General features: G+C 39.7%; 1 protein-coding gene across 11 annotated transcripts in view; it reads right to left on the reverse strand.

Annotated features, from left to right (window-relative positions):
- The window catches only part of SBF2 (SET binding factor 2), a 230524-nt gene that overhangs the window by 163060 nt on the left and 52860 nt on the right, over positions 1-14604 (reverse strand). For 3 of the 11 annotated variants that reach the window (XM_064425486.1, XM_064425484.1, XM_064425487.1), the window contains exon 3: positions 1624-1664. The exons of the other annotated variants lie outside the window; for them this stretch is intronic. In XM_064425486.1, the coding sequence (XP_064281556.1) occupies positions 1624-1664 (41 nt within the window). The remainder of the gene's footprint in view (positions 1-1623; positions 1665-14604) is intronic. 11 annotated transcript variants of the gene reach the window in all.

A 14604-nucleotide genomic window follows, 5' to 3' on the forward strand; every position in this document is an offset into this window, starting at 1 on the left:
GTGTATTTTATGTAGTAATGATGTCCTTCCTGCATGATTTTGTGTTCTTAATTACTAGAAATATGTAAGCAGTAAGTGTATTACTAGGAGAAAGTAAGCAGCTAGTACACATAGCCACAAATTCTTTTGTGTCATGAAAGCATTACTACTCACATAAATAAAAGACTTAATTCACCATCTGCAAGATACATCTATCAACTAAAATGAATTCCAACTCTAATGAATCATCAGTAAAAACAGCACCAAAATAACCCCTTTCAAGGTGCAAAGTAAAAGGTACCATTTTTCACATGAAAGATCCTACAGTAATGAAAAAATCAAAATGAACATTCACAGGTTTACTACAATGTGACCAAATATTACAACTATAAATAGTATACAGTATAGTAACTAAAACAACATGTAAAACACTGAATTTTACAACAGTACGTAAACAAACCAGCTATTCTGATTATAACCATCACACCAGCTTCTTACACTAAGATGTAAAACCACAATTTCAGAAATGCTGGGCTGTCGTGTTCTAAGATGAGCTTTCTAAGCAGTAACACGATGCTTCTGGTCTAAAGTTTTTTCTGGAATACGTTGTAAATGAGAGGAATCTTGGCAGGTCAGTGTCTCACTAGAACGTGCAATTCTGCATGTCATTGCCGCCTGCTCATTCACTGCAACAACAGATTTCATTACCAAACAAGAAAGAGAAACAAACACAGCCTCCCGCAGTTCCTGCTCCAGGAGCTGCTTCACCTTTCCTTTCCTTTATCACCACAGCCATTGCCAAGACCACAGGAAACCAAAAAAGAACTGAGGAATTGCTAAGCTGAGCTCAGCTGCCCTTAGTCACCACCAGTGATGATGCTGCTTCCCACTGAGGCTGTGCTGGAGCAGAGTTCCAGCACTTCCCGGAAGCTCCGGCTGCATTCCACATTACAGCTGGGACTGAGCTGCAACAATGAGGAGAGTTTAAAAAGTCAAGCAGTCTCTGGCAGATAAATACCTCCACGCAGAACTATCTGCTGAACCCCCAGCCAGGTTTGCCCTGCAAACCTCACATGGAATAAAACAGAAACACAGCGGATTTAAAAAAAAAAAAATTTACATGAACAGCAGATTAACGTTGCCTTTATCTAAATCACAGTCTCGTTTGAGGCAAGGGGGTGCAAGTCTCAGTTTCATTTTCATTTCCCTCATGGAACTTCCAATTCACTGAAATTCTTGAAACCCAAATTAAACCTGGAATAGAGTCTTGCCTGAAGCTGAGCACTTCCTTTCTGTGGTGAAAGAAATCTTTTAGTACTAACAAATGGAATATTGAGATATTTCCATTGAAGTGCTTTCACTTTTAATTACACTTTCAGGATAGCATATTAAAAAACTACTACTTTTCAACTGGAAGAAAACAGGAGTTTAATTAGATTTTCACTCTAGGATGTGAGAACACATTTTCACAATTTACATCTCTAAGGTATCTAGATATTTTTCAAAGCAATTCCCACAGAACTTCACATAGGCATTTAGTGAAGGCCAAACATAGTGTTATGAAGGCTGAACACAGCAATCATTTAATATTTTTATAGAGAAAATAACTGACAAAGAAGGGGTAAAGAAAATGAGCCAACTGACACGCTGACAATGAAACAAATTTCTGCTTAGGATTTCTTTTCCTGAAAAATAAAATGATTGTGTGATAAAGCAGACAAATTTATTTCCCCATTCTTTGCAGCTGCTGTTTCTCACATTCCAAGTGCCATAACTAAAAGCAATACACGTGTGATGCACAGAAAGGCCACGCTGTACACGACCACCTCCCTCACCCCTTCCATGGAGAACATGCACTCCTTCTAGAGCAAAATGTGAAAACATATTCAGACCAATTGTTCATTAACTTTGCCATTTTCACCTTTGTCTTTTCAGTAGACAACCATGCTCACCCAACAAACACCATCTACCAGCTAATCAGAATGATTTATCAGAAGAACAGCTACATTGAGTTAATGAAGCATATATACTGTTTCTAGATAGAGCTGATAGCTGGTCTACTAGGAAGAACTTCCAGGCCTTTAATAACTTTTGATCAAAAGATCTGGCAAGTCAGAAGTGGCTTTTTTGCTTCTACAGGTTTCTAGGAACATGCACATTGCTATAAAACAGATGCTGTTGACGAATACCACAGAATCAAGGCACTAAATTACAACGAAAACATCTTGCATATCTGGCTCTACACATAAAGTGACAGAAACCAAGAGACTGGATGGAGTAATGAAAACCATACCACAACCCATCAATAATTTAAATATTAAGATGAAAAAACAATTTAAAATTAGTTGTTTTCTTCTCCATCTTTTTTCAAATGCAGAGCTGTCAGTTCAGCCACCAGTTAGATCAAAACTGGAGATCGTGCAATAAACAGGTCTATCTCCTACATTTTTAAAAACAATTACATTTTTAAAAAGTAATTATTTCCAAAAAGGTCTTCTCAAAGGTGGAACATGCACTTTGGTTTTTTTTATCAGCGAATCCAGCAGCTGAAGAACATCTCCTGGTACACCAGGGTCCAGACAACAACATCCAGAACCACTTCCCAGATTAAGCGGCCTTAGGATGTTGGACAGAGAGGTGGAAAACCACTCTTCAAAGTTATCTGTGAGAAATCAACTACCAAGTTAACCACAGGATGTGTGTGACCTGGCTCACTGCATGCGAGCTCTGTGCTGGGATGCAGCTCTGCCCCTCTTGCTCAGCAGCAGGAGCTGCTTGAACCGAGATGTGATCCCACTGCAGATCTTCCTTCTCATCAACCTCTGCACACTGTGATACATAAGGCTGCAGACAGCTGCAGGTCCTAGAGAAGGCATTTCAGGAGCTGTACAGTCCAACCTCCTGCTCTAAGTATGATAAACACCAAATTCAGACCAGATTGCTCAGGGATTTACAAAATCAGTCTTGAAAACCTCCAAGGGTAGAGACTATAAAGTCTCTTGGACAACTTATCCCAATGCTTGACTCTCCTTGTGATGCAAGCTTTTCCCTTGCTTGGTTTACAACCCCTCGCAATTCAACTTCTTGCCTCTTGTTCTGCCATCACCTGGCTCTGAGCAGAACCTGGCTGCATCTCAACAGTCTCCATGCAGGCACTGGAAAGCTGCTGTTCAGTCATCCCAAAATGTCCCTTCTCCAGTTTGCAGACTGTCCCAGCTCCTACAGCCTCTCCTCATGGGACAAATCTTCTGGGCCCTGACTGGACTCCCTTGTCTGCCCTCCTGCAGAACAGCTCCATTTCATGGACATCCTTCTTGTACTGGGGAGCCAAAACCAGATGCAGCTTTTTGGATGGGATCGGTAAAGTGCTGAGTAAAGAACTTCAGCTCCCTCAGGCTCCTGGCTGTGATGCTCTGAATGCCATTTGGGATGCTGCTGGAGATCTCTGCTGCCAGGGCACACTCTGGCTCATGTTTAGCTTGCTGTCTAGCAGGACCTCGAGGTCATTTTCAGCAGAGAGCCTTCCCAGCCAGCCCGTCTCCAAGATGAAACACGACACGTGGTTCTTCCCTCCCAAACACGGGCTTTGCATTTTTCCCTGATTCATTTCATAATGCTTTCCCTGGCTCACTCCTCCAGCCTGTACAAGCTCTCTGTACGGGATCCCTGCCCCTGAGTGTATCGACTCAAACATCCTCTAGCACCAGATTCCAGTATCTGCTGGAAGCCAGAGCCTTGTGGTTTCTTCCTGTAACCAGTGCTAAGCAACTTCTGCTGGCTCCTTGGCTCCTGCAGCAGGGACCTTCTTAAATGTCAATTCACTTCAAGCAAGACATGGCTTGGAGCACCAACTGGTCAGATATTTGAAATGAGACAGTGAAAACAATAAAACTTAGATGGTAAATACCTGACTAAATGCATGCCTTTAATGCCAACAACAGAAACAGAAAAAAGCACAAAAGAAAATTTTATAGTCACGAATGTACTACATGCTATAAAAAATGTGCCCCCGGGACTCATGACTGACTCCCATAATACCTGTTAACCTATTTGCAAAACTGATGCTAATAATGATGTTTTAAAGAGCAAATTATAATATCAAGAGTAATGAGTAAACTTACCTTTCAAAATACATAAGGAGTAAATTATCAAGCGTTCATAGTCGAGAAAAAAAATTGAAGTGTTCATATTTATCTATAATTCAAAAGTCTCATCTGAAATAATTGCTTCCAGAGCCAGCAGGTTTGTGGGTTTGTAATAGAAACAGTATCCTCAGTAAAGGAAAATCTTTAAAAAAAATGTTAGAAGGAAATACTGCCAACTGAAAGGAAAAAAAAAAAACTAAGAAAAATACTCTGCCTGGTCATTTGCAATGAATCCACATCAAAGTGTTCACAAAGCCTGTGGAAATGTACATCAACATGTAACAACCTTTAACAAGCTTCTCCCCCCCTGCTCCATAATATTACACAAACTTGTCTTAAACAGAGTTTAAGACCAAGATTAATTTGCTACCAAATAAAATCAAATTAAATATAAAATATTGGCTACTGTTCTGAAGAGTGAATAAATTACTGTATTCATTGAATACAACATATTGAGAAAGGATATGTAAGACAAAAATAGTAAAGAGCACTCTGCATTGACATTGCTTCCACATAAAGCATGCAATTACTTATTTATATGCATTTTAAAAGCCAAGGTAAAACACAATAAAACTTTCTAAGTCACTGCCTCTTTCACAACCCAGAAATTCTAAGAAGTAAGGGATAAAAACTGTCAGACTTATTTTACATCTATTCATACATATTCATTCAGTCACACTGACTAAAGTCAACTCTAACTGCGACCCTTGGCGTTCCAAGGATTAGGTTCATGACCTCAAAGCATTTTAATTCTTTCCTAGATGAGGTTATTAATAATGTTTACTGTAGTTGAAAACATTGCACATAAATTGCAGTCTTGTGCAAAATTTATGGCATGTGGCAGTGAAACTAGAGCCTGCAATCTTAAAAGAAGAAACAAACCCCCCTAAAGCCCCCAAAACCAGTACTTTTGTGCCCCAATACTGCCACAGCTTTTAAGTAAGAGCTCTTTGTTTTCCCACCGTAAGTGTGGCACAGCTGCATCCCAAAGAGGATGTATGAACAAGTTCAGACAAGCACTCAAATTTAACAGCACCATGTACAGTCTTCCACTCTGCTATGAAAATATCTGTGATGTTCCTTTACTAAAATACCTGAAATACCTACCAGAGCAAGAAAAAAATTAACATCCTTTTCATCACCTCAGGTATTTTCAGGAAATACATATTTTCTTCAAGTAAAACCTGAAGAAAATGTAAACACAGTACAAATACACAATATGCAGTGAAAACATCCACAAACTAATTTCAAAGAGGAAGAATAATCACGGGAAGTTTAGTATGGCAATTTCAATACTGTTCCTACTTAGGAACATTGAGGCAGTGACAAGCAGCCAGACTCCATAGTTCTTTTCCAAATGAACACAAGTGAGCTGGCCACAGGCTTTTAAAGCACTCTTGCCAGCTTGACTGAAAAGTTTAGAGACAAAATCCCTGCTTGGAAAACTTCATTAAAACACTTTTGTTTTTTTCAACATTTCCACACTTTTTAATTACATGTTCCTGTATTAGACAGAAATTGAAAAGCCAAGAAAAAAATTGACAGCAAGCACATAAAAACTGAAAGATCAGCATCCACAATAACCATTCCCTCCTCCTCCTGCCACATCCCAGTGGTGGCCCACATAGTTCCCCTGGGGAGCTGTGCCCAGGCTCTGCTCCTTGGAATGTGCTGCTGCTGCTCCTCTGCCAGGAGAGCAGCAGGTCACACCGTGCTGGGCCAGCCAGGCCACTCAACACAGCCCGTCTCCAAGCCCTGGCTCTTTCTCAGTACAGAAATGTCTCACATGAAGACAGCATTATTCCAAGACAGAACCCTACCAGTAGCCTTGACCCTCTTTCCACAGAGGACATTCTCACAGTAGAATGAACCCAGCTTGGAAGGAAAAGCAAGTCCTAAAGGCAGGGGAGTAGGGCTATAGCTCATACCAGCAAGAACCTGTAATTTGTTTGTTGGAAGTCAGTGTGATAAACCTCACGTAGACTTGAGTGCTTCTGGTCTAGGAAGTAGTGATGAATCTGAAGCCTGTTGCTGTCAGAATGCATCATTCAGTAGTCATAATTATCTTTTGAAAACAATCAATTAACTGTCAGAGGGAGAAAAGTTCCTTACCTTGGACAACAAAAGGATTTTGTCCAAGATAAAGAAAATGGAAGCACACAAAAACTCCAACAAGTTACATATAAAATTACATTTGAAAATGATTGAGAAACGCGGCAGAGAAATCTGCTAAGGAATGAAGATTGCAATCATCAAATCATAGGACATTCTGAGTTGGAAGGCACCCATCAGGATCATCAAAATCCAACTGCTGGCCCTGCACAGGCCATCCCCAGGAGTCCCACCATGTGCCTGAGGGCACTGAGCAAACACTCTTCAGCTCTGCCAGGCTGGTGCTGTGACCACTGCCCTGGGGAGCTGTTCAGTGCCCAACTACTCACTGGGGGAAGAAACTTTCCCTGATATGCAACCCAAACCTGGCTGACACAACTTCAGGCCAGGACTTTGAGTTCTGTCACTGTCACCACAGAGAAGAGACCAGTGCCTGCCCCTCCTCTTACCCTCGTGAGGAAGATTTAACAGCTGAGGTCTCTGCTCAGACCCTTTTCTCCAGGCTGAACAGCCCAAGTGACCTCAGCCACTCTTCAAACAGCCTCCCCTCCCACCTCCCAGCCCCTCATCTTCATGCCCTCCTTCGGTCACCCTCTAATAGCTTTGTAGTTTTTCTATATTGTGGATCCCAAAACTGCACATGGGACTCAAGGTGAGGCCACCCCAGTGCAGAGCAGAACAGGACAATCCCCTCAATTACTACTGAGATATGTTTCATCATGCATCAGAAGGAGAAAGCTTCTAAAAACTGATGATGACAATGGCTAAAATAAGAGCAAGGGTAAAATCCCTTAAAGAGGACTGAAAAAAAACCCTCTAAGAAGTCTTTCTATGTTATAGTTTCTCAGAAGGGTTCCTGGGGAAGTTCCCAGAATAAAACCGTATTTTGGAAGGGAAGACACAAAAGATTTCGGAAAATGAAAATGAAAGTATCAGAGAGCATGATTCCAAGTGTTCTGTGTAATCAAAATAAAAAATTAGATAACTCTAAATTGCGAGTTTCTGAAGACAAGACAAGATAGGGCTATTGGAAGTAGGCAAATGTTTAATCTGTTTATAAAAGCACTATCCAGAATCTTTGCTTTCAATTAGCAAATGTGCAGAAGACATCAAATTAAAGAACTAGTGACCCTAGCAAATTACACTGGAAAAGAATCAGAAAGGCTTCTCTACAGCTAGATCATAAATCATCCATCTATTAACAGCTCTTCAACAAAAGTAAATGGATGCACTCAACACAATAGTCACTTAGTAAAAAGTCTTTTAGAAGGAACATTCAAAAAAACCTCTCAATCAAATTAAATTGTCGTTGTATAGGAGAACAGTTCTCTTTTGAAATAATAAGCTATTTTTAAAAGTAAGACTAAATGATTGGTTTTCCCCAAGAGATGCAAATTAGATCTCTGCTAGGCTCTGTGCATGTGCCACAAGGGGCTGACTGACTTAGGGGTTTATTTTGTTTGTTTTCTACAGATAATTTTTGAACATATCACAAACATCCAACAGTAAATTCATCGAGTCTGAGGACAATAAAAGAATCTGGAATAGTCAATACTAAAGCCTTCTGTGACTGGACATGAGAGGCTCTTATAATACCAAGCAACTGGGTAAGCACTTAGTTCCCTAAATGAGGAGAGGAAACTAAAGCACACACAAAAAAAGAATCCTGAAGATGCACATGAAATACCAGAGTCTTGTTACCACTCAGTAACCTGGTTCACTTTAACCACATAAGCTCAACTATCAACAATGTAAAGTCTCTTAAAGATCATCTAAACCCAACTCCCTGCCCAGGAACAGGGACACCTTCCACCATCCCAGGTTCCTGAGAGCCCCATCCAGCCTTGCCTTAAACACTTCCAGGGATGCAGCATCCACAGCTGCTTTGGGCAACCTGGGAGTGCCTCACACTCCCACAGTGAGCCTCCTATCACCTCATCTAAACCCACTATCCTTCACTTTGAAGCCATTCCCCCTTATCCTATCTCTACCTGCCCTTGTAAGAAGTCCCTCTCCAGCTCTCTTGTAGCACCACTTCAGCACTGCAAGGCTGCCAGAAGAAGGTTTCCCTTGGCCTTCTCTTGTCCAGGCTGCACAACCCCAGCTCTCTCAGCCCTTCCTCACAGGAGAGGTGCTCCAACCCTGTGATCATCTTGGTGGTCTCCTCTGGACTCCCTCCAACAGCTCCATGTCCTTCCTGTGCTAGGGAAGCAGAGCTGGATGCAGTGTTCCAGGTGGGATCTCAGCGGAGCAGAGGGGCAGAATCCCCTCCCTCCCTCCCCACGCTGCTTTTTGCAGTCCCAGCAGAAAGCACACACCTCCCGTGTGTCTTACTGGGCTCTGAAACACGTAGGTGCACTTGGCAAATCTCATTTACACGTTTCTAGATGGCATCTCAAAGCAGCTAACTGGCTCTCTCCTCTCCCTCTGGACCAGTGCTGGCAGAAAGAACTGCAGCCTCTGGAAGAGGGAAACCCAAAGAAGGGGCACCTCAAACAAAAAGGAAATGAGAGAACTCCTGAGCATCCCCTTCTTGCCTCATTCACTGCAACACAGCTCATATTGGGAAACTGAAACAGCACATTCTTTTCTGCCACACTTAAAGCCAGTCATCTGAAGAGACAGGAGTCATTACATTTCCTTCTTTGAACTTCAGAAACCACCACTAAATTCAATCCCTCATTTAAATACTGCTTCCACTCTAGTGAGGCTCTTGCAACAGACACGTAAGGTATTACCCATAATAGGTGAAACAGTGCACATCAAAATGCTGTTACCTAACTCACTGTAGTAAATTCATACTTTAAAAGGAAAGCTTATAAGCACTATCATATTTAAGCAATAAGACATAAGAGGGTGTGCATATGCTGTAATAATGACACACCTTAATAATATAAGAAGTATGTCAACTATTATCCCTTATTACACACCCAAAAATGCTTCAGCATAGATTCCATCTATGTATTTAACAAAAGAAATTAGGATATTTAGAAAAGATGTTTATTTAGTGGCTGATAAGCTCAAAATGTTTCATTAAAAAAACCCAGCCAATACATAAAACATGCCACCAAACACTCCTTTTCAGGTAATGCTTTCCAACCATTTCTTTTCATTATCAAACTACAAATACAGACTGTTAAAGAACACTTGCATCATTAAATGTATTCAGAACCTGCAAGAAGTAGTTAAAAAAGGAAGAAGAGCCAATGAAAACCTCATTTTCTGTAATTCTGAAGTGTTCTTGAAATCTTAATGATGATTTTTGGAAAAAAAAAGTTAACCAAGTCTTTTTTTTTTTCTTTTGTTAAACTGCTTCTTTCCATTTCAGCAACCAGAAAAATAGTTCAATTAAAACATCCCACTTAGGTTATCTCTGTTAATTCTCAGTCTGAACTCAGGGGCTGGAGTTAGGTGGCTTTAGCTGAACTCTTACACACAATACTTCTTGCAGTCTAAAGCCAAAGTCAGCAAAAAATCTGACATTTAATTACATTTTCCTTAATTATATCATTGTTCACCTTGGATCAAACTGAAACCTTTTGGAAAATGTATTACTGAACACTTCACTATCTACTTAGCCTTTGCCACACAAAATACAAATATAATTATGTTTGTAGCAGCCAAAATAAACTGAATTTAATACTGGTGTGCTTTCATTTTAAATCAAGCTAAAATATATTTAATTATTTATTAACTGCATATGATTCCACAGAAGTTATTACTGCAAAATGTTTTTCCCAGGCATAGCAACACAAACAGTTACCTTCTCCAGCTAAGGCACAGTAGTACAAAAAACTGATATCAACAATCTTACAAGCCTGATCAAACTTCACAAAGTTATTGCTATTTAATGCATTTCCATTCACTTCATCACTTTTTGGTTATATAAAAGTTTCCCAAATCATGTGAATTTTTCATAATTGTATTACCCAAACCCACAGAAAATTGTAGATATATATGTATCTTAATAAATATCACAGTTTCCCAGCTACACAGCTGGAAATGCTGCTAATCTTTTGGATGAAAGACATTCAGACATGAAATGACCAAAACACATCCTTTTAAGTAACAGTATCAATGAAAGTGTAACAAGAATCAAATCTTGAATTTCAAACTAGAAGACTTCAGCCATGCTTATATAAATTAATTCAGCCATAAGCCAAAGCAGCAAGTGACTTTTCAGAGTAACTTTTGCTCCTCAGTGCCAATCCAATAACTCCCTGTGGATGCTGAAAAGCTGCTCATGCAGAAGTCACTGCTGTGAACACACATTGGTCATAGGAGTAAAATATTTAAATTGGGGGGAGGGGGAGAATGCACTCTCCACCCACTTTTTGAGAGGTCTTGCCAGTTCCTCTGCTTTTTGGAAGAAGCAGCTCAAATCCAATATACGAGACATGAACCAGATATGAAAATGGTCCAACAACAAATCTTCAAAATTGCAAATGCCAACAAGTCTCTACAAGTATATTACCAGGCCAGAATGCAGGAAAATCCTTGTGAAATAAGGTTTTCTGGTATGCAGTTATAGCAAATAATCATGAGGTGATGCCGAGAACTGGACAAATCTGGTATTCCAGGAATGTTAAAAACATCGAGGTCACGAATGCACGCTGTAACTTTAGTACTCACTTCTTATCCCACTATTTTGACATTAAATCTAATTCATTCTTCATTCTAAGCTTATAAGCTGTGATTTTAATGAACGTCTCTCTTGTCCACTGCTAGAACACATGTCAAAAAGGAAACAATATCGTTTAAAAATGAAGTGAGGTTGATTCTGCATATGCCATGTACATAACAGCAGTATTGCTGGTTTTTAAAATACTACATCATACCATAGATTTGTCAGTAAACTAAAAAACAGAGCCTTCTCTCTCAGATCAAAGTTTTGAATTTATTTACATTTTTTTAGAATAATGCTCCCTGCACTCCTAGCTCACAGGTAAGCATAAGAAAAAGCACCAAAATCAAAACTGCACTGGGCATTTTATTACTAAAACAATATTTCAGTTGCTTATAATCCAGTGTAATATACTGCATGAATCCACACAAAGCAGTTACATAATCCAGCCTTGTCCTACCAGTCTGCTTCACACACACTGGAATGCATTTGTGTTGAACTGCCTTTTGTTAGATAAACAGCTGAAACTAAGCTCTGAAACACAGAGACCAGGGGAGAAGGACATGGGCTGAAAGTTAAAGCCATTTCTTATATTAAATTCCCCACAATTTATGGCAGACTGACAACAGAAATACTAGCACCTCAGTAAAACAGCAGATCATTTTATTGAGAGGTGTGACTACATATTATACATGATATTAAAACTGCTTTAGTCCTAATTTTATATATGTAGTAGTTGCTTTTGTCCCAGTAACTTGGCAGAGATTCAAATCAGAAATTATACCTTCAAAAAAAGCAAAAATACATTTTCGACTTGAGGATAACCAATGCTGGTCAGTAACAGGGCATGATCTGCTTTTCTGATCTCCTTTTGTTGACATAAATAAAAGATCATTTCACATCCAAGTGAAGGAAAGCAGCAGAAAGGAAAGGGGAGCAAGCAGTTTGGGGACACTTTATGACAAAATCTGAACAGGAAAGTTACTTCAAAAGCATCAGTAGTATCTTAGAGCATCAGTCACCTTTATGTTAGAAACTTAAATCCAAAAAGGGCAGGAGGGGGAACAGGGGAAATTTGCTTTTTTCTAGGGAAACATGCTGAGAGCAGGTGATATTTTAAATTACACAAACCTGCAAGACTTCTGATATCCAGTCAGGGAAGCTCAAGTTCCAAACACCATCCAAGAGATGTATGTGTCAGAGTTCCCCCTCTTTGCCCAGGTTCACTCCACAGCTCAGATTTAATTAATTGCAAGCTGAGCAATAGCTACAAACTCTGCAAGGATCACCATACAAGCACCATCAGCCACAAGCAAAGCCTGAAGTGCCTCCTGTCCAAATCTGCAAGCTGGAGCTTCATTGATTCACATTAGCAGCCAGTTGAAATGCCTCATTTATTACTCTATTTTTGATTTTTTTTTCAATTTTAAGTTTATGCTGGTATCCATGACAGCTAAATAAAAGCACCTGTTCAAGAGATGCTTTGACAGCGTGTCCTTGAAAAACACAGCCACTGCAACCCAAGAGAGCCCACAGAGGTCTCCCTTAGCAACATGGAATAAAGTTCTAACACTCCATGGATCAACTGCACCATGAGCACTCATCTGAACAATCTGCCACTTCTGAGGGGTTTGGCCTGCACTGGTTTAATTCTGACATCCACAGAGCAATGAGGACAGAAAAAAAGGAAAGGTTTTGCTAGGAGCAGTCCAGGTAAACTGCTGGCAGAACTACTGGTTCCACACTTGGAACTCATTGCAAGAAGCCAAGCTTGTGGCAGATCTCCACTCAGGAGAAGTTCAAAACAAAAATTCTTCTTGGTGACTAGCCCTAAATTCAGCACTTACAAATCACATCTGAATCTAGTTATATTTTTCTTCTTCCTCTTAATACAAATTGTGTTTTGCATATTAAAGTACATTATTTCTTTACTCTTTTACCTTATTATGACCAAACCCAAACTCCTGTTACAACAAATATATAGAAAATTATTGCTTATTGACTTCTACTTAACATTATATTTCTTCAGTGCAATTCTCATAGTCATTTACAAAATCCATACTGAAATTAGGATCAGAACCATACCAGCAAATATAAAATACCACTTTAGTAATAAAGAATAATACAGGACGAAGAAGGCCATCTAAACAATCTAGCCAACTTTTGTATCTTCTAACCTTGAAGTTCATTCATAAACTTCTTTTTCCACCCACAAATGCCCGGTTTTGTGTAAAAGAAAACAATTTGTTACATGTTGCTGGGATACAGACAAGAGTCCAAAAAGGTTGTACAACAAAACCTGCAAATTTCAAAGTGGTTCTGCCAATTCCATGCCATCACCCAAAACTCAGCACCACCATGCTGTATTGAAAGAATATTCAGTGTTTGCTTTATAAACAAACATCACATCAACCTCAGGGTTCACAAACTGAGCTCTGTTTGACTCTTCAGTTAGTGGTGGTGCTGGAGGCCAACAGGCTACTTTTGGGGGGAAAAATAAAATAAATTGGTAAAAAGCCTCCAAGTCCTTTCCCAGGAATTTTGCATGGCACAGCCTCAGTCAGGCACTGAAGCACTGGAATCAGCTGCTTTCTGCACAGGTAATGTGTCAGGTGCATGCCCAGAGCCACTCTGACCTTCATGGAATTTGGAAATCAGAAATTGCACCAACTGGGAACTGCAGAAAGCCTCTGCATTCATCTTTCTGCTTGGCTTCAAAGTGGATAATGCAACAACAAAATGAGCTGTGACCCACAGAATACATAAAATTGTGAAGTATCATCACAAGATTTGTTAATGTTCTTTTCTGTTCTTTGGTGAACACAACTAGGACACACCTTTTATAATTTATTATGAATAAAGCACTTACACTGTAAAAAGGCTTCAAAAAAGTTTTCAAGTTTAAGAAGCCAAGCTTTAAAACCACTAAGATGATTTAAGCCAGCAGAAGAAACCTGCATCAAAACACAACAGAATTTATGTAGAGTACAAACTAAAAGGTCAGTCAAATTGGGGAGCTGGGAGAACATAATGATTTATATGTACTACTGATTAGAAATTCTCAGCATGAAAAGAATCAGCTTTAACAAACCTCTAACAAATTTGTTCAGAAAAAAGTAAAATACCCTTTATTTTCCATTAAGCTGTTTTCTTGAACTATTAGAAAACATTCCAAAGTGATTTACAGTCATAGGAATCGACTTCACAGATAAATTATTTCTGGATTCCCAGAACACATTCGACGACCCAGTTCAAGTTTCACAATCTTGTCTCCAGCCCAATAGGCTGTGTTTGATTAGCTGCACATCATCTGCCTTTCTGCACAACCCCAGAGAGGATCTCTTTGTGACAACTGGATATATGGTTATAAATTCAACACACAACACTCTTGCTGGCTGGCTTGCTCCAAAATCACACCAATTCTCAGCTCCCTGCACAAACACACAGAAAAACCAAACCAACCAAACAAAAAAACCCAGAAACGTCAGCCCAAAAATTGTCTCAATTATAGGACTTCAAGAGTAAAAGAAGTTCCAGCTTCTTACAGAAAGCTGACAGATAATCTGTAATAAGGAGCCGAAACAAAACATAGGATTTTAAACAAACTGGAAAGTGGTTCTGAGGTAATTCAGTGGTTTTCAGGATTGTTACATTTGTCCAATTCTCTGTCTTCCTCTCTGCCAGTTACAGGAAGATGATCCAGTGGTGACAAAGTTTGCAGTATTTAACAGTGAGGGCAAACAC

Source organism: Passer domesticus, chromosome 6, assembly GCF_036417665.1.
Source record: "Passer domesticus isolate bPasDom1 chromosome 6, bPasDom1.hap1, whole genome shotgun sequence".
Lineage (NCBI taxonomy): Eukaryota > Metazoa > Chordata > Aves > Passeriformes > Passeridae > Passer > Passer domesticus.